The following is a 20,291-nucleotide window of genomic DNA, read 5'->3' as shown; positions in this document are numbered from 1 at the left end:
GGATTTTTATTACGCAAAGAACAAGTGTTCAGGTTACTACAGGTTCCATTAGAGGAGACTGCACAATTCCTATCCGATAAAAAGTACTTTTAGTCAGTGGGTGTTCTCTCTGTAACAGCATCTAAAAAAATGGAATTTGTTTCCATGTTTCCATATTAGAGAGATTAATACGTATGGTGCTTTTACTAATCAAATACGAGAACATTAGAGCACGAACTGCTGCCTACTGAATACTGAACATTGTTCTATGTTGTAAGGGATGCTGTGCTGTTAATTGTTATTGTGTTGTATTGTTTGTTTGTATTGTGTATGATGGATATTTGTTTTGTATTATTTGTACGTAATTTATTGTTTTTATTTTAGGTTGCCATAGTAACAGCTGGCCAGGGACTACAGATGAAAATGAGCCTTTCCGGTTAACTCTGGCTCATTACAGTTGTTTTCTATTGATTAAAGAGCTCCGCCCCGGTCAACTATATAAAAAATTAAAATAAAAAAAGAAATAAAAAAAGATTGAGACGGTTGGGGATGGAGGTTCTACAGGTTCCATATGGATCCAGATAATTCCACCAAATATTGATTATTTCTGAACTCTTAAAACTTTATGAATATGAACTTGTTTTCTTTGCATTATTTGAGGTCTGAAAGTTCTGCATCTTTTTTGTTATTTCAGTCATTTCTCATTTTCTGTAAATAAATGCTCTAAATGAGAATATTTTTATTTGGAATTTGGGAGAATCTTCATCTATTTAAACTTTTTGATGAATTGTCTGACAAATGGACCAATAGAAACACTCAAAAATGAGTTAGAATAAGTTAAAAAATGGCTAAGTTAAAATTACGCAAGTTTTAACGCGATCAATACGAAAAAATCAGAACAAAAGAAATAGCCCAACTTCCCAGAACAAGACAACTTATCTGTTATCAAATATGGATTATTTATAAAGTATAACAAACTGAAAAAAACGGAACGGAAAAACGAAAAAAACAAACAAACAAACAAACAAAAAAGTAGTAAAAAAACAACGTAAACCAGAACAAAAAAATTAAATAGTCCAGTTTCCCAGAACATGTCAACTCGTGTCGCCCCCTACAGGACAAACCGCGCCACTGCAGCACTAAAACTCAGATTAAACACAGCCAAGATGGGTTTAAATCTTTTATTGTAAATCTGATTTCCTGAATGAGCCTCAAATTCCACCAAATACAGTGAAATAAAATATAAATACATTAAAACTACAACAAAATATGAAGTCTGAAGTGTGTGTGTGTTGGTTTTACTGTCAGACTGGTATTAGAGCAGTCCTGTAGTGAGGGTGGTGTTCAGGATCAGGCTGGGCGGAGCCTTTAGGGGAGGTTTTGGTGGGTATATCAATGATAAAGGGGAAGATGAAAGAGTCCGTCTCGATCAGAACCAATCAATCGGTCAGTCAATCAATCAATCAATCAGGAGAGTCCACTCAGAGTAAACGCAGCAGATCAGCAGCAGCACGACTCCACAGCTCCTCAGATCTGAGAGAGAAAATACACAGTATAAAACACTGCAGATTCATACTGGATTACAATCATCTCATTTCTACATGACTCTCTGCAGCTCCTCCAGAGTGACCACTGGATTTTATTTAGGGGGTTTTAGAGTAAAAACATGTACAAGTTTGGTTCCACCTCACAATTATGTGCTACTTTTTGTCGGTTTATCACTTAAAATCTCAATAAAATGCATTTACGTTCGTGGTTGCAAAGTGACCATGTGGGGTATGAATACTTTTGCAAGCCACTGTATGTTGAGTGTATAAACTGTAATTATATATTAACAGGAGGATGTGACGTATATGTATATATGCTATTCTGACTCAGTTTCTCCTCTGAGCATCACTGAGGGCACCGTGGTGGTGATGTTGCTTAGCAACGCCTCTTAAATCACACTTACATCATCAATGTCGTCATCATCGTCTCCGATGTCATCAAACTGGATCTCGTCATCATCACCACCTCCAAACGTGTCCGTCTCATTAATTTTAGCTGCAGGAGAGACAGACAGATACAGACAGAGAGAGAGAGAGAGAGAGAGAGAGAGAGAGAGAGAGAGAGAGAGAGAGAGAGAGAGAGAGAGAGAGAGAGAGAGAGAGAGAACGACAATACGAGAAAAAGTAAGAAAGAGGCAAAGAGAGATAGAGGGAGAAAAAAGGACAAAGAAAGAGACAGACAGAAAGAGAGACACAGAGAGTGACCGACAAAGAAAGAGACATAAATAGAGAAAGAAGGACATACAGAGACAGACAGGAAGAGCAGATAGAAGAAGCGACAGACGGAAAGAGCAACAAATAAAGATCAATAGACAGTAAGAGTCAGAAAGCGACAGAAAGAGAGATAAAGATGGAAACAGTTAGAGAAAGACAGACAGAGAGAGACATACAGACAAAGAGAGAGATAGAAAGAGCGACAGAGGAAGAGCGACAGACAGAGATAAAGATAGAGACAGTTAGAGAAAGACAGACAGAAAGAGACAGACAGAGCGACAGACAGATACAGACAGAGAAAGAGGGACAGACAAAGAGTGACAGAAAGATACAAAGGGAGGGAGACCGATTGATAGAGACACAGATAGAGAGAGATAAAGAGAGAGATGTATAAAGAAAGAGAGACAGGTCAGTATTAGTAGCAGTTATTATTAGATATATTGGAATATAAAGGCAGTAATTGTGTAATGAATAAAGTAATGCTGGGCTGATACGAGGTTTTATCAGTGTATAACGGTAATGTTTGAGCCGTATACTCACCGTGTTCTGGAAGCTCTCCATAAGCCTTCAGACTCCTCGCTTCATCTGCATTATACTTCAGAATAACATCAGCCTTCACATCCTGCATCACATCATCACATTAATTACATCACATCCTGCATCACATCACATCACCACATCACATCACATCACATCCTGCATCACATCACATCACCACATCACATCACATTACATCACATTACATCACATCATCACATTAATTACATCACATTACATCACATTACATCCTGCATCACATCACCACATTAATTACATCACATTACATCACATCACATTCACTCTTTCATCATCATAATAACTAGAAAACACAAGTAGAAGTTGTTTCTTTTCTTTAGAGAAATTACAGATGAAGTCAGAGAGCGGTGAGTACTGTTTCTACACCTTCAAATAAAGACTCTTAGAAACTGGAGAAAAAACTGCTACAGGAAGACGTCTGGCTGACCCACATGGAAACAGCAGCTTTAGCCTTTAGCTCAGATTAACGTGATTAAGGACTGAGTCTCAGTTATAAACATCATTAAACTCACCTGATAATCCCTCAATCCCACCAGGATTATATCAGACGTGTTAATCCACACCTGCAGATCAGATCACACACACACATACACACACACACATACACACACACACACACAAACACACACACACAAACACACACACACAAACACACACACACAAACACACACACACACACACAAACACACACACACAAACACACACACACACACACACAAACACACACACACACACACACACACACACACACACACAAACACACACACACAAACACACACACACACACACACAAACACACAAACACACACACACAAACACACACACACAAACACACACACACAAACACACACACACACACACACACACACACACACACACACACACACACACACACAAACACAAACACAAACACACACACACACACACACACACACAAACACACACACACAAACACACACACACACACACAAACACACACATCCAGAGTTAAACTCAAAAGAATTACAACAGAATAGTAAAGAGAGAAAGAGCTTGAGAGACGAGTGAGCGCGAGAGAGAACAAGAGCGCGAAAGCAAGAGCATGTAAAAAGCGAGAGAGCAAGAGCGCGAAAGAAAGAGAAAGAGGGAGGGAGAGAGAGACAGAGCAAAAGCGTGAAAATGAAAGAGCAAGAGAGCAAAAAAGTGCAAGAGCAAGAGTGTGAAAAAGCGAGAGAGCAAGTGAGAGCAAGAGTGGTAAAAAAAAAAAGAGAGAGCAAGAGAGAGAGAGCAAAAGCGTGAAAATGAAAAAAAAAAAATGCGAGAGCAAGAGTGTGAAAAGGCGAGAAAGCAAGAGAAAGAGTGAGACAGTGAGAGACAGCAAGAGAGTGAGAGCAAGAGCGTTAAAAAAGAGAGAGAGCAAGAGAGAGAGAGAAACAAAAACAGTAAAAAGGTAGCATAAAGAAGTGAAAAGGAACAAGATAAAAAAAAAAGACAGAACATGCAAAGAGAAAGAAGAATGAGAATTAAACGAGAAAAAAGGAAAATGAGATAAGAAGGGAAAAAGGAGAGAGAGAAGCAGAGATAAAACTCCACCTTTTTTCTGAGTTTTCCTCGGATGTGACAAAGCCTCTTAACTCCGTCGAAGCACATCGCCTCCAACCTCCCGTTCCCCAGCATCTTTATCACCTGTGCATATTCTATATATACCCACACACACACACACACACACACACACACACACACACACACACACACACACACACACACACACACACACACACACGTTTGTCAATCAATATGAAAACCTGTCAATCAATAATCCCACTCCCCCTCCCCTCACCGCTATCAGAGACACACTGCTCAGCCCAATCAGCTAACCCCTAAACCCATACATCACTCAGTGCCCCTCCCAAATTAATTTTAGCATTTTTCAAATTTGAGCTGAGGGTAAATGTTTTAAAGGGGGTTTAGTTACTCTTTAAAACATCTACCCAAACGTCCCCAAGTCTGCTCTTACCATTTTAAATACTTTTACCACATATTATTTTATTATTATAATATTTTATTTAAACAAGGTTAAATAAGCTGTTGGAATGATGGGTTTCCAGATCTATCATCAACCTAACTGGATACTCCAACACATGCTGAATAAGGTGCTAAATAAGGTGGAAACACCAGAACGTGGGGAATGGTCTGAAATGCTCTGTTATAGATAATCTTTTAGATTTTAACTCGAAAACCTGTTTTTAAAACCACATATCATTGAACTAGTGGAGGGATACTCATGCTGCAGGGGGTAGTGCGCCAGAAAGTAGTCCATTAAGATAATTGTATTACTTAATATGTTTTCTATATTAATTTTCCCCATAATCATTATCATAATAATCAATTCATATACACTCAAAAGAATAGTGTAAGACCAGTGCTGGGATTGGAACACCTGAGGAACACCTGAGGAACACCTGAGGAACACCTGAGGAACACAGATAACAGGTAAACTCACCTTGTCCGTCCTCCTTGAAGACCAGCTCTCTCTTCTCAGACTCGTTTTCATTCTTACCACGCCTCCTATTCTTACCTCCCTTACCTTTAAATCACACATTAATATTAATATTAATCCAATATATAAAACACAACACAGACAGAGTACAACTGATTAAATACCTCACATTCTTTCATAATGAAAAAATAAATTTACTACACTACTTACATCTTAATTTTATTGCAAAATACTATAAACCACACACCATAATTTGCTTAAAATCTGAATTAAAAAAAAAAAAAAAGTTTTACATATATACACTTAATCTCAAGATCTTAAACACTACACTTATTCTAAAAATAAGCCACTTCTGACACCAATGTTCAGTATAATATATATTTAGCTAGTATATTATCAATATTTTCCCATAACCAGCAATTAGGACTAATTCCAGTAATTCATTTTCTTAATAAGGGAAAATGTTATAATGTTAGGTTTCTTTTATATATACATTAGGGTTGCTAAAACATCTATTTTAAAAATATTATAAATGGTTAGAAACATAAGCGTAACATATTTTAAAGTGTTTTTAAATTTTAAAGATATGGAAGCCCATTCCCACCACCTAAAATTAACAAAAATATCCAGCACGTATTTTCTTATTATTTGGAAACTGCTCTCATTATTTTGAGAAAGTAAGTCATTATTTTGAGATACTAACCCTTTATTTTGAAATACTAAGTCTTAATTTTGAGATAGCAAGTACGTTTGCTTTTGGGGAAAAAACGTTTTTTTCTTTTACATTAAGAAAGTATCTCAAAATAACGACTTACTCTCAAAATAATTACTTAATATCTTAAAAGAATGAGATAGTAAGTCATTATTTGCGATACTATCTCAAAACAATGATATAATATCTCAAAATAAAATGATGTCAGTTTTATTTAATAATAAGAAAAACGTCCTTTTTTATTTTAGGTGGCGGGAATAGGCTTCCATATGAACATATATAAACATATAAAAGATAAATATACGGGTATAAACTGTAATTGTTCTGTTTTAACTCGTTTTTAGTTGAGTTTAAGACATTTAAACACAAATTAAAGCTAAAAGCTGTTTAGTCGGAACTCTCCGTTCCACCTTAAATCCGGCAGCAGTTCCATTCTGGCGCCTCAGGGGAGATAATGGACCTGCTGCCGCATTTAAGGTGGAACACAGAGTTCCAACTAAAACTAAAATTAATTATTTAATTTTCGATTTTAATCGGATCTTACCTTTATTCTTGGGCATGTTTAATCTCAGGTGAGTCTCTAGGTGAAGGACAGGTGCGAGTTTTAGCTTTTAAAAAGCCGCAATTTCAGATTTTCTAACAAAAACGTGGAGTTTAACTCCGCCACTCCACTTCCTTCTAAAACCACGCACCGCGCATGCGCCCTGTACAAAGCTTTATTAAAACCCGCGCGAGAACAATATAGAATAAAAGTCTTAAAACACGGCGGTCCTGATGAGTCCCAGTTCTATCATATCGTGTAATATTTAAATATATTACAAAAATTAGTAAGCCAGAAATAAGTATAATTTAAATTCGCAAGAAGCGCAGAATAAAAAAATAAACTAAAACACTTAAAACTAAGTTATTTGTGTAGAAAACAGAGAATTACACTACAACAAATACAATACTTTTTTTATAGTAGAATAAATTTATAAAGAAATAATAAAAAATAAGCAATTCATAATTAAAAGTACTTTACAAGTACTAATGTGTTTGTTTAATCAATTATTACTACAGAGTAAAATTAGTGAAATTTACATAATTTAGTGCAATAAAAAGTTAAATACTGAGCTGCTTATTTATGCAGATATATTTTCTTTTTATATTTTATACTAAAATCAATTACTAATAAAATATTCATGCAGCATAAAATTGCTGCAAAAAACTTTTCTAATGCAGGCTAAAGTAATAACATTACTTGAATAAATAATAACACAGACCTAAAATATTAAAATATTTAAATATACAATTAGCAAATAACATACTAATTATTTGACACAAGAACACAGAGTAACAATTGTAAAAAATAACTACTGATTTACAGTACTATACTTCACACAAAGTACAGTTAAAGTCAATTTAAGTTTAAAATAAAATAATAAACAAAATTAGAGGTTTATCTTCGTAAACATTCGTTTTTACTATTTCCAAATGATATAGCGTCTAATCGTATCTTATAAAATCTTATCTCATTGTATTTATCTCATCGCATTGTATCGAATTTTATTGTATTGTATCGTATAGTAAATTATCGTATCTTATTAGATAGATAGATAGATAGATAGATAGATAGATAGATAGATAGATAGATAGATACTTTATTGATCCCCGAGGGGAAATTTTGGAAATATATTGGAAATGTATAGCATCTTATCATATTGTATCACATCTTATTGGATCTTATTGTACGTCATCGCATTTTATTGTATCGTATCTCAACATATTTTATCATATAGTATCATCATATTGTATCGCATCTTATTGTATCTCATGTAAGAACTGTAGATGTTTATATAAACATGCAGTATTTGTTGTATTTGTTGTGTTTTTTACAAATTAAACAGACAGTCAACACTGATCAATACTTAAAGAATTTTATTATTGGTTATTAATAACATTTGATTTCCCAAAAAAGTCATAATCAGATTAGTTTCAAACACAGAATCAACAGCAGGAGCTCCGTCCCAAACCCACAGTGAACTGCACCCTCTCTCTCTCGCGCACTCCTAAACTCTCACAGCGTAGTAGAAAAGTGTACTCTGATACAAAAATACATTCGGAATGTCTCTCTAAAAAAATCGTTTACTGTTTACTGGAAAAATCCGTAATATCAAACCAGACGAACGTAAATCTTACGAAATTCCCTTTAATTCCATAAAAAAATCACGTAGCGGCGAGACGGGAGTGAGGGCGGAGTGCTACAGTGTAACTTTATCATCTTTAATTTTTATGTAAAATACAAAATACAGAGTTTATTACCAAAATTAATTTCAACAAGTTTCTCTGAACTCCGCAGAAACGTGTTAGCATGAAGCTAACGTACGACAGGAATCAATGGGCAGATGCTCCGTTACGCAGATAAACGTTTATGTGGATTATTCAAAAATGTTCAGAAATGTACTTAGATTATGAGTGTGCTGCATTAGTTTAAACTAGGCTAATGCTAACACTGCTAACACACACACACACACTAGATTTAGATGAGAGTTTTAATTACATACATTTTGATAAGTTATGAAAAACCTTATCCAAGCCTGCTGTTAGCATTGTGGATAATGTGCATTAAACCTGGCAATCTTGGCTGTTAGCATTGTGGCTAAAGCGCAACAACCTTGGCAATCTTGGCTGATAGCATTGTGGCTAACCAGCATCAACTCTGGCAATTTTGGCTGTTAGCATTGCAGCTAACCTGTGCCAACCTTGGCAAACCCCGCTGTTTGCATTGTGGCTAACGCGCAAGAACCCTGTAATCTTGGCTGTTAGCATTGGGGATAACCTGCACATATCTTGGCAATCTTGGTTCTTAGCACTGCGGCTAATCTTCTCCAACCCAGCCAAGCCTGGCTGATAGAATAAGCCTGTCTGCTAGCATAAGCTTGGCTGCTAGCACTGTTGCTAACCTACTCAATCCCTGTTAAAACTGGTTGGCTGTTAGCATTGCAGCTAACCTGCACCAACCTTGGCAATCTTTGCTGTTAGCACTGCGGCTAATCTTCTCCAACTCAGCCAAGCTTGGCTGTTAGAATAAGCCTGGCTGTTAGCATTGCGGCTAACCCGCCCGAACCCTGTCCAGCTTGACTTTTAGCATTAAAGCTAACCCACTTCAACCCAGCTAAGCCTGGCTGTTAGCGTATATGAAGAAGACATCAATGTTTTATCTAAAATTTAAAGAAAGCAAATTTAACTATTTCAAAAATATTTCACACATAAGATTTAACTATATATATCAGCATCTGCCCACTAATTCTAATCATTATAAACGCATTTCATACTTGGTTTTCATACTAAGTTTCAGAAATGTCAGATATTTTTTTGTATATATATTTTGAAACCATGTTAAGTAGCGATCGAGTGTACGCTACAGATACAGTATATAGAGATTGAGGTGAAAAATAACGGATTTTTTAAGAAAATATTTAGAAATAGTGGAATTCGGTCATCAGCTTCAGATACAGCAGATAGAAACTAAGTCAGAAATACTGAATTAACCTTTTAAAAAATCTCCCCAGTGACTTTTATTATAAAGGAGTTTCACGCAAAGGAGTTTTTCACGTTCTTTTCTACGTATACGAAAATATTTAGAAATGATACTAGTTGGTAAATCGACCATACATTACAGATACAGCAGATACAGATCAGGTTAAAAACGCTGGTATAGTCCTTTAAAAGGTCCCTCCGGTTCTGGTGGGAATGAGGTTAGCGTGGTGTTTTTATGTTACTTTTATTTTAAACGTTACAATTTTTTGCTGTTACATTTTTTGCTGTCTTTGCCCAAAAACGTGTATAAATCCCTGCTAAATACTATATCAGTGATTTAACTTGATACAGAGAAATTTACGAAAATATTTCAGGACAGACTTCGTTAAAAACGTCGTATGTTTTTTTTTCGTAGGGTACACGTGAAAACCGCAGTAGAACAGTATGGGTATGTGCCTGGATTTCACAGCTGCAGTCATTATAAAACACAGTACAGTTCAGTCCCCCTGGAGTGGCCACTTTATCGGAAACACGCCCTACGACCTGGATAACCGTAGTTTAGCATTGTTGCTATGGAAGCGCTAAGACTGGATGCGCTGTTATGGATATAAACGTGAATAAAGGAGGGTAAAATGCTACGTATAAATCATCTATAATAAACAAAAAAACTGAAATTATACAGTTACATTTATATATTTATATAATCAAAAAAGACTCAACGACTCGATTCTGAATGGCACTAATAGCATTATAGGGTTCAGCATGAGCAGACTTGGCCTTAAAGGAGCAGATCAATCAAAATATCTATTATCTAATCAACACGATTGATAACAGGTCTCAGATGCAGTCGATTGACTCAAGACTTGGTTTGAAATTTCTGAAGAGGACTTTTAATTTGAAGTGGCGTTAAAAGTAAAAATTTGTGGTATCTTATGCCAAATTCACTCCTAAATCTGCCACGCCAAGTCTGGCTGTTAGCATCATGGCTAACCCAATCAAATACTGCTGAGTCTGGCTGTTAGCACAGTGGCTAACTTGCTCAGGACCACGTCAAGCCTGGCTGCGGAGTCTGTTAGCATTGAAGCTCTATCACTGCCAAACCCTGCTGTTAGCATCATAGCTAACCCATTCAAACCCCTTCTAAACCTTTTTGTTGTGTAAGTTACCATTGCACCTCCATTCCTGCTAAGCCCAAATATTATATTAGCATTGTGGCTAACCCATTCCAAACCCTGCTGAGCCTTTTTTTCTTTTGTGTGTGTTAGCATTGCGGCTCCATTCCTACTGAGTCTGGCTGTTAGCATTGTGGCTAAGCCACATGAACACTGCCAAACCAGGTTGTTTTGTATGTTAGCATTGCAGCTTCAACCCTAGCAAACCTGGCTGTTAGCATCGCAGTTAATAATGTCAATAATATCATGTATAATTTAAAGCATTTGTTTTGTTCTAAAACATTGCAAAAAAACAAATATATTGCACCTTTAATTATTGCAATATAATGTTTTTACAATATCAACCACTACTAGATGACAATCAAAGTCCTGTGTTTGTTAGCAACATTAGCCTAGCATCTCTGGAAGCGCATCAGATACCAAACTTGACTTGATAACTTGATGAATCGACTGAATCTGAGATTTTTTATCAATCTGGTTGATTAGATTTTTTTTAGCTAAACTGCTCCATTTAATCAGTGGTCAAACATCAGCTCTAATGTGGAGTGTGTTTGTAGCTCCAACAAAAAACAACAACAATAAAAAAATCTCTCAGGTTTCTCAGCATAAAACTCCCACAATCCCCAACAAACACCGCCGGTGTTCTCGCTCAGCTCCGTTATATATAATTTCTAGATATCTAGAACATTTACAGGTTTCATAAGAGCATATAAACTGATTTCAGATCTATGTTTAAGAGCTTTGCAGAAACACTACGACGCTCAGAGACTCCGGTACTCCGGCACTCTGAGACGGTAATGATTGTACAAGCAAGTGATTTCGGTATAAACAGACAAAAACAAAACAAACAAACAAAAATAAATGTGTGTTAATCTTTGGTCGGCAGCTCCTCGGAGTGTGTCGGCGGTCAGAGGGCGGTAGAGGTTAGCTTCTTGACCCCTCGGCGCTGAGCTAACGTAGAGCGTCCCACCGGCTCCAGCATGGGGGACACGTTTCTGTTCAGAGCCGAATACGTGGCAGCCATCGCTTCCTGAAACACACAGAATCAGTGCTGGGTCGACATTCAACACAAAACAGACCAAGAAAATACTAAAACAGGGCTAAAAATGAGCAAAAAGCTCATCTAGTCCCTGTAGAAAAGAACTGCTATTGGAACAGGACTGGAGGACACTGGCGAATACCTTCACTAGCTGTGGAGCTTCCTGCCGGTTCAGCTGGTACTTGGGCAGCTGATCCTTGTTGACAATCCAGGGGTGACGCAGGACCTGACCGGCAGTCAATCGCCGATGGGGGTCAACATGCAGCATCTTAGATACCAGGTCCTGCACAGAAAGAAAGAGGTTGCAGAGGTTACACCTACTGTGGTACACCTACTTATATACTGAAGTAATTAGAAAACATTTAAGACAGCTAATAATATCGTAATATCCCAAACATTGCACCACGATTTGGGGGTTCACTACAGAGAAAGCCAGAGGGACACAGGAAGTGAATTCCAACTGTCTATTTAAGGGAAAGGTGGAGGCACCCTGGATTTAAACCCAAATGTGGATGGAAGCACAGAAAGATGGATTTGCATTGGAGGGACAGCCAGAGGCCAACTGCAGGGGGAGTCCTAGAAACACCAGAGGACATTAGGAGGCGCACTGAAGGGAAGGGTGGATGTCTATTATAAAAAAGGAAATATGTGGTAAAACAAAGGACAGTAAAGGGAAAGATGGAGGCACCCTGGAGGGAATCACTGAAGAGAAAGATGCATGTGCACTGGAGGAAAAGCCAGTGGGAGACTGAAGGGAAGCCGAAGACAAACTAAAGAAAAAGCTGGAGGTGCACTGGAAGGAAAACCGAAGACAAACTGGAGAAAAAGCCAAAGGGACACGGAAGGAAAGCTTAAGGTGCACTGCAGGAAAAGCCAGAAGGAAACTGAAGGGAAAGCTGAAGACAAACTAGAGAAAAAGCCAGAGAGGCGCTGGCAGAAAAGCTGTGGGGACACTGCAGGGAAAGCCAGAGGTGCACTGAAGAGAAAGCTGAAGATGCCATGGAGGAAAAGTTGGAGATGCACTGGAGGAAAGCCAGAGACGCACTGGAGGGAAAAGCTAGAAGTACAGTTGAGGGAAAGTTTGAGGCACAAAGGCATATTGAAAGGAGAGCTAAAGTGATGCTGGAGGGGAACCAGAGAACTAGAAGCAAAGTTAGAGATGTCCTGAAGGAAAGGCCAGAGGCACACTGGGAAAACCAGAGGCGAGTAAAAGAAAAGTCTGAGAGGCACTATAGAAATAATAATAGAATAGATATCGGGGAGCACACTGGGGAAAAGCTGAAAGGTGCACATTATAGACAAAGATGAAATGCACACTGGCACTGGAGGAAAATCTAAAGATGCACTGTAGAGCAATCTGGAAGCAGAATAGAGGAAAATCCAGAGGCGCACTGGAGGGAAATCTGGAGGGCACTGAAGGAAAAGCCGAAGACAAACTGAAGAAAAAGCCTGAGACTCCCTGGAGAAAAAGATAGAGGTACACTGAAGGGAAAAGCTAGAGGCGCAATTGAGGGAAAGTTAGAGGCACACTGGAGTGAATGCAAGAACCACACTGGAGGGAAAGCTGAAGAAAAGCCAAAAGGTGAACATTATAGGCAGGGATGAGACACTCTGAAAAAAAATCCAGAGGCGCACATGAGGAAAATCTTTAAGTCAACCCTTCTGCGTCTCTGTGTAGTTTATACTGTGAAGGTGGGAATGTTTGGGCGCTACAGTGGAAGCAGAACTGAAGGGCCCCTTAGCCCTTCTGTGGGACCCGTTTTCATTTTTCATCAAATGATACTAAAAAAAGGTTTTTCCTAACTCAAACTCATTGGCATTGGCTCATTTTTTGTGAAAAACATATATCAAAACACATTTTCGATAAACACACACACATTTATATTACATGCAGTATGTTTGGCCAAGGGCTAATAAACATTGCTTCATTTGTAAATTTGAAACTAAACAAATTTTCTACTCATATCTTGAGTTTAATTCATTTTCTTTTTATTAAAAAACTAATAAAAAAAGAGTAGCACTTTTTAAAAGAAATGTAACATAAGAAAGGTAAAGGGTAAATATTAACCATGTAAGCTGTTTATATTGCTTGCAATTTAGGTGAAGCGAGCATGTGTAAAGCATTTTAATGTAGAATTGCTTAATTTTGCTGAATTAAATACAAATAACAAAGTAAACGAGTAACAAAAATATAAACACCACACAAGGGTTAAGGTGAAGCTGAAGCCTCCCTGGAGAAAACACTGAAGTACTGGAGGGGAAGTTCCAATAAATGTAAAGCTGTACAGTTAGAGTCTACATAAACTCATTTCTGCAGATCTACTTAGGAAATTTTACAGATTGAGGGGATTCTTTTCCATTTGTCATATTCAAAGAATATTCCTAGTTTATTGTTTCCTAGTATGTCTAATTCAGAAAGTGTATCAATAATGTGCTTAATTGTTTACTGTAGAGAGAGACAAAGAGAGTAGAAGTAGAGCAGGGACCTTAGCACCATTGGATACAGAGTTCCAGTATCCTCCCGTTAGCGAGAACTTGCCGCTGCCGATGCGAGCCAGGATCTCCTCGGGCGTGTCCTCAGGACCGTTAGCAAATGGGGTGAAGCTGAAAGAGAAAAAACACTTTATTAGGTTTATGATCACAGCAAATTACACATGAATCCAACTCCACAACAGAGTGTTACATAGATAAAGTACACTGTACATATATATGAGTGAGTGTATGTGTTTTATACCCCGTTAGCATGGTATACAGCAGCACACCCAGACTCCAGATATCACACGCTGCATCGTATCCCTGCTTCTTCAACACCTGGGATTTTCAGAACACACACATATATACACAATTAAAATACACACAAGGACACACACACTCATGGTTACCTGTCTGTTGTGTAGTTAGTCTAATGTGTGTTTTTGTACCTCAGGAGCGACGAAGTTAGCGGTGTAGCAGGGGGTCATCAGCAGGCCGTTTTCCGCTCGGAGCTGCTTAGCAAAGCCAAAGTCGCAGATCCGGATGGACTCGGGGTTTCCGGACTCGTCCACATACAGAATATTACTGGGCTTCAAATCCCGGTGCACCACCTGCAGCCCGATCAATAGATTTATCTCACATCATATGATCATTAATTATTACTCTATAAACTTATATCTAACAGGCAGGAGTATCTTCAGGCGGAAACGCAAAACAGTTGCACAACTTATGTTGTTCAAACTTCCTGTTGCTATTTGGTCACTAGGGTATAGTCTTTGGCATCCCATAGCAGCCACCTAGAAACCTGTCAGTTGCAATGGGATTTAAAGGGTGCAGTTTTAGGTTTCTGAGACGGCTGCTACGGTATACCAGTCAGCTGCTATGAGGTCACTACGGTTTAGTCTTTTGTTTCTTAGGTGTCTGCTATGGTATACCAGTCAGTTGCTACATGGTCACTAGGGTATAGTCTTTGGTATATAACATACCAGCCACCTTAAATACCTGTCAGCTGCTATGTGGTTGCTAGGGGCTCATCTTAGGTTTCTTAGGTGGCTGCTATGGTATACCAGTAAGTTGCTACAAGGTCACTAGAGTATAGTCTTTTTTTTTTAGGTAGCTGCTATAGAATACCCATTAGCATGCTGACATGGTCACTAGGGAGTTGCAACATAATTGTCTTAGGTCTACTAGGCGGCTGCTATGGTATACCAGTCAGTTGCTATAGGGATGCTAGGGTATAGTCTTAGGTTTCTTAGGTGGCTGCTATGGTATACCAATCAGTTGCTACATGGTCACTAGGGTACAGTCTTAGGTTTTTAGGTGGCTGCCATGGTATACCATTCAGCTGCAATGTAGTCACTACGGTAAATTCTTAGTTTTTTTAGGAAGCTGCTATGGAATACCAGTCAGTTGTTATGGGGTTGCTATGGTATAATATTAGGTTTCTTAGGTGGCCGCTATGGTATACCAGTCAGTTGCTACATGGTCACTAGGGTATAGTCTTAGGTTTCTTAGGTGGCCGCTATGGTATACCAGTCAGTTGCTACTGGGATGCTAGATTGTAGTCTTAGGTTCCTTGGGGGACTACTATGGTTTATCAGTCAGTTGCTATGGGGTTACTAGGTAGTTTCAATCTGGCTATTAGGCTGCTGCTATGATGTTGCTAGGGTATAGACTTAAGTTTCTTAGGTGTGTAGCGGGCTCAGTGGTTTAATACCTGGTGCTAATTGAGATGTTGAAATATTTTTAATTGGGCGCCAGTTATTAAATTAATTTAATTAGATTAATTAATAAATTAATTAATCAAATTAATTAATAACACAAGACATCTCAGGGTGTGGTTTCTACAGGTGACAGAAATTTTCATAACCAAGTTATCCAGAAAAACACACTGAAATGACAGGTTTTGTAAAATAAAAGTATTTATTAAATCACACAGATATGAGTAAATAATTCATTAAAAAGTCATAATGTAGCCATTATATATCAAATCATAGTGTAGAATAATAAATGAGAAATAAAAGAACAAACACGTTATGATGCTGACATGAAAGGAATAGAGATTAATAGAACTATTAAGTGAATATTTCTAAATAAGGATCTAAATGTAATGAGGTCAAACTAATCAAATGAGAACACTAAAATAAGTAGATAAGTAAGATATTTTACGGCCTACAAAGATCATCCCTTTCGCCAAATAACTAAAAATTAATCTATACTAAGAAGAGAGTTAAGAACAATAACCAAACTAGACTTGACCAACCAAAACACCAATTACTGAGAGAAATACCCAAACTGCCTTACTCTGAGACGTCTACAAAGGGGGGTCCCCATCGGTTCGGTCCGCTGTTTAAACCTCTTGTTCGGCTGACATCCTGCACCCCTAGAAGGTCCGGTGTGGACCCATCCGCAGGGTAAAGATGGTGCTCTGTGGGCCAGCGGCGCACCTGGACGACACCCGCTTCTAGTCTCTGCACAGGGAAGGCCTTCCCTGGAGCTGGATCGGCTGGCGTACTCTCTCGGTGATCCGTCGGTTGGTCTAGTTGGTTTACTGAACTATATTAACTATCTTGGCAAGCAGGAGAACTCCGTAGATCATAAAATAGCTTAGTTATTTAAACTAGGATAACTAATACCATTATGCTTGAAGAAGATTAAATGCACTAGTCTAAGAAAACTAACCTAAGATGACTAACTAACAGTTTATCCTTTCTTCATCTCTAGGCCCTCTCTAACCTCTCTCCTCTAACTTCTCTCTTCTAACTGCATCTGCCTTTCCATCTCAACTACATCTTCTTCTCCTCTCCTCAACTCCAAACTGAACTGAACTGCAAACTCCTCCAACTCAACTGGCAACTCTAAAACTGGAACTGTGTCTGCCCAGTTTACTATTAGTCTCTGTGGCCTGTTTGGCCCCTGAGTTATGATTGGCCCTGTGGCCCAAGTGTCTGTGTTTTGATTGGTCTAGGAGCAATTTCAAACTTTGGTGGGGATTCACAAAGGGCCATAAACCCCCCCCTCACATGGTCAGCATGCATCAGCTAGTGGTCTATTTGTCTAATAGACCCAACCAAAAGAAAACTCAACTAAACAGTGGATCAAAATACATTTTTCAGCATATCAGTTTGTGAGGATAAATTCAGGAAACAAACAATCTTACAATTGAATCACAATAAATGTAATATATATATATATTGCCCACAAACATGTAATATTCAAGATAATCTTAGAAATACAACGATGGATGGTACTCTGTCAGAAAGAGATCAAGAGTCATGTTATTATTTAAACCCAATTAAATCACTTAAAAGATAATACATGGTTAAACCACTGATAACCAAATAAAGCTAAATTATCAAATGCTAATTAAACCTTGTTGATTCAGACTTGAATGTGTAGGAGAATTCAATCAGGACACATCCAAACACATATACCATATACCAGACACATATACCATTATCTAGTAAACATTCTATAAAACACCTTTTTTATATAGTCAATATATATGTATTTTAAGCAAAATCTTCTCAGTGAGAAATTCCTCCCCTTTGCTGAGTGTTTAGATAAGCGGTTGGCATCGGAATTTACGATGGTGGGGGAGTAAAGATCTTTCTGCACCCCACAGAATTTGAGCCTGCAATGTTGAAAATGGAATCCCAAGCTTAGACCATTTCTGTCAACTTATTTCTTAGTGCTTTGCAGAAATAACTAGGCACAAACCCCTAAATTGGTACAACATTTGGTGAATTAACAATTTCCAAGGCATTAATTAAGTTTTGACACTCTCTTAAGTCCGCAGTCCCGTCCTAGTGATGCAAATGTTGCAAATGTGTTGCAAATGTTCCAAATGTTTACATTAACTCCGAGGTTTATGACTTGGAGGAATGTAAACAGAATTTTACCCTAAACTCGCATTTAGGGCTCTCGGGCGAGGCTGAGTGAAGAAATAGTCAGTAAATGTCATTTTGAAATTTAAGGTTGTTTGAAAAAAAGATTACTCCAAGGTTTTTTTAGAGTGTTCTGGGTTCGAAGTTTCCTTATAGGCCGTAAAGTGGGGGTAGTGTGTGTTTGTGTCCAAGCAATGAAGAAATCCTCTGGTTAATCCACTACAGGTGGCTGCTATGGTGTACCACTCAGTTGCTATAGTCTTACTGTTAGATGGCCTATGTTGTTGCTAGATTTTTTAAATAGTATCACATGTATTTGCTATGGTGTTGATATTGGAATTCTGCAGTGGTTGCTGAGGTCTTGTGAGTAGCTAATATCCTTGATGGTTGCTAGCATGCTGCCAATTGGTTGCTGTGGTACTCAATTATTTAAATGTCATGTAATAAAGGTTCACAAGCATAGAAAGGGGGTGTAGCACAACTATGGAAACAGGTGTAGCACAACCTGTAAATAGAAGCAGATTAACCACGACAGGTGTAGCGTAACCATGGATACGGCGGTGTCTCACCCCCTGTACGTGCATGTACTCCACGGTTTTGGTGATGGTGTGCAGGACGGCGCTGGCCTCCCTCTCCGAGAAGAACTTCTGCCTCAGGATTTTATCCAGCAGCTCTCCACCCTTCATCAGCTCCGTCACCAGGTACACCACCCGCCCGTCATCATACACCTACACACACATCATACATCATACATCAGCTCTTTACATTTAGGGTCATTGTCTTGCTGGAAGATCTCAAGTCTTTTACAGCCTCCAACAGCTTTTCTTCTTTCAGGATTGTTCTGTATTTATTTATCTCCATCCATCTTCCATCCATCAACTCTGACCAGTCAGTTGCTAGGTGGTCATTAGGGTATAGTCCTAGGTTTCTTAGGTGGCTGATTTGGTATACCAGTCACTTGCTACATGGTCACTAGGGTAGTCTTAGGTTCCTCAGGTGGCTCCTATGGTATACCAGTCACTTGCTACAGGGATGCTAGATTGTAGTCTTAGGTTTCTTAGGTGGCTACTATGGCAGACATCCCAAGTTGCAAAAGTTGATTTCAGGGAGGTCCCCCCCCCGCCGCGATTAGAGAATAAAAGTCTGTGGCCTGTGTGCGCGTTTGGGGTCCTCGTTCTGAATTCCGGGAGATTATATGTGACTCGCGGGCATCAGGGAGCCACTACCGAAATACGGGAGACTCCCACAGCTTCAGGGAGAATTGGTTTGTCTGCTATGGTATACCTGTCAGCTGCTACATGGTCACTATGGAGCTGCTACAATTTTGTGTTAGGTTTCTTAGGTGGCTGCTATGGCATACCAGTCCGTTGCTATGGGGTTGCTAGGTTATAGTCTTAGGTGGCTGCTTTGGTATACCAGTCAGTTGCTACATAGTCACAAAGGTAGTCTTAGGTTCCTCAGGTGGCTCCTATGGTATACCAGTCACTTGCTACAGGGATGCTAGATTGTAGTCTTAGGTTTCTTAGGTGGCTCCTATTGTATACCTGTCAGCTGCTACATGGTCACTATGGAGCTGCTACAAGTTTGTGTTAGGTTGCTTAGGTGGCTGCTATGGCATACCAGTCAGTTACTAGGTAGTTGCAATTTAGCTATTATGGTGCTGCTATGATGTTGCTAGGGTATAGCCTATGGCTTCTAATCTAATCCCCTAAAGTTAAGACTATTGTAATTAAGACGATTGATTGATTGCACTGGATTTTATTTAGGGGTTTCAGAGTAAAAGGGGTATGAATACTTTTGCAAGCCACTGTACACCACCCCCCATTATCATCCACATCCACACACACTCACGTCCTTCAGGGTGATGATGTTGGGGTGTTGGCCGTATCTCAGCAGAATCTCCACCTCCTCTGCCGGGTCTCTCTTCTCTTTATTGATTATCTACAACCAATAAACACCAATCAATCAACTGATCAATCAGTCAAATCAGCTTTTATTACACAGATAAACAGCTTTACTTATTTTTTACAAGGTTTTTTGAATATGAAGATACATAACTCTACATAAATATGAAGATAAGATTACAAAACTCATGTGACATTTTTTCTCAAAAAAATCTTCCAAAAAAAGTGTTCCAAAATTGATATTTATGACAAAAAAAAAAGAAACTTAATTCTGTTACTGGCACTCACTCC

General features: G+C 38.5%; 2 protein-coding genes across 2 annotated transcripts in view; both read right to left on the bottom strand.

Moving 5' to 3' along the window:
* Nucleotides 1-1,146: 1,146 nt before the first annotated feature.
* Nucleotides 1,147-6,713, bottom strand: eif1axa (eukaryotic translation initiation factor 1A X-linked a). Its single transcript, XM_007240420.4, has 7 exons — nt 6,552-6,713; nt 5,299-5,382; nt 4,389-4,492; nt 3,329-3,379; nt 2,781-2,862; nt 1,931-2,022; nt 1,147-1,512 (listed from the first exon to the last, which is right to left on the bottom strand). Exons 1-7 carry the CDS (start codon nt 6,565-6,567, stop codon nt 1,507-1,509), a joined length of 435 nt encoding a protein of 144 aa, XP_007240482.1. The 5' UTR covers nt 6,568-6,713; the 3' UTR covers nt 1,147-1,506.
* A 1,196-nt stretch (nt 6,714-7,909) lies between these two features.
* The window catches only part of rps6ka3a (ribosomal protein S6 kinase a, polypeptide 3a), a 43,658-nt gene continuing 31,276 nt past the window's right edge, over nt 7,910-20,291 (bottom strand). The window contains exons 16-22 of the mRNA XM_049484964.1: nt 19,948-20,037; nt 18,666-18,824; nt 14,659-14,820; nt 14,472-14,548; nt 14,224-14,341; nt 11,880-12,020; nt 7,910-11,728 (exon numbers count right to left, since the gene is read on the bottom strand). Coding sequence (XP_049340921.1) covers nt 11,606-11,728; nt 11,880-12,020; nt 14,224-14,341; nt 14,472-14,548; nt 14,659-14,820; nt 18,666-18,824; nt 19,948-20,037 — 870 coding nt within the window. The 3' untranslated portion in view covers nt 7,910-11,605. The remainder of the gene's footprint in view (nt 11,729-11,879; nt 12,021-14,223; nt 14,342-14,471; nt 14,549-14,658; nt 14,821-18,665; nt 18,825-19,947; nt 20,038-20,291) is intronic.

This window comes from Astyanax mexicanus, chromosome 1 (assembly GCF_023375975.1).
Source record: "Astyanax mexicanus isolate ESR-SI-001 chromosome 1, AstMex3_surface, whole genome shotgun sequence".
In the NCBI taxonomy this organism is placed as follows: Eukaryota; Metazoa; Chordata; class Actinopteri; order Characiformes; family Acestrorhamphidae; genus Astyanax; species Astyanax mexicanus.
The sequence above is the reverse complement of the archived record's forward strand: the minus strand, read 5'-3'. Positions and strand labels throughout refer to the sequence as shown.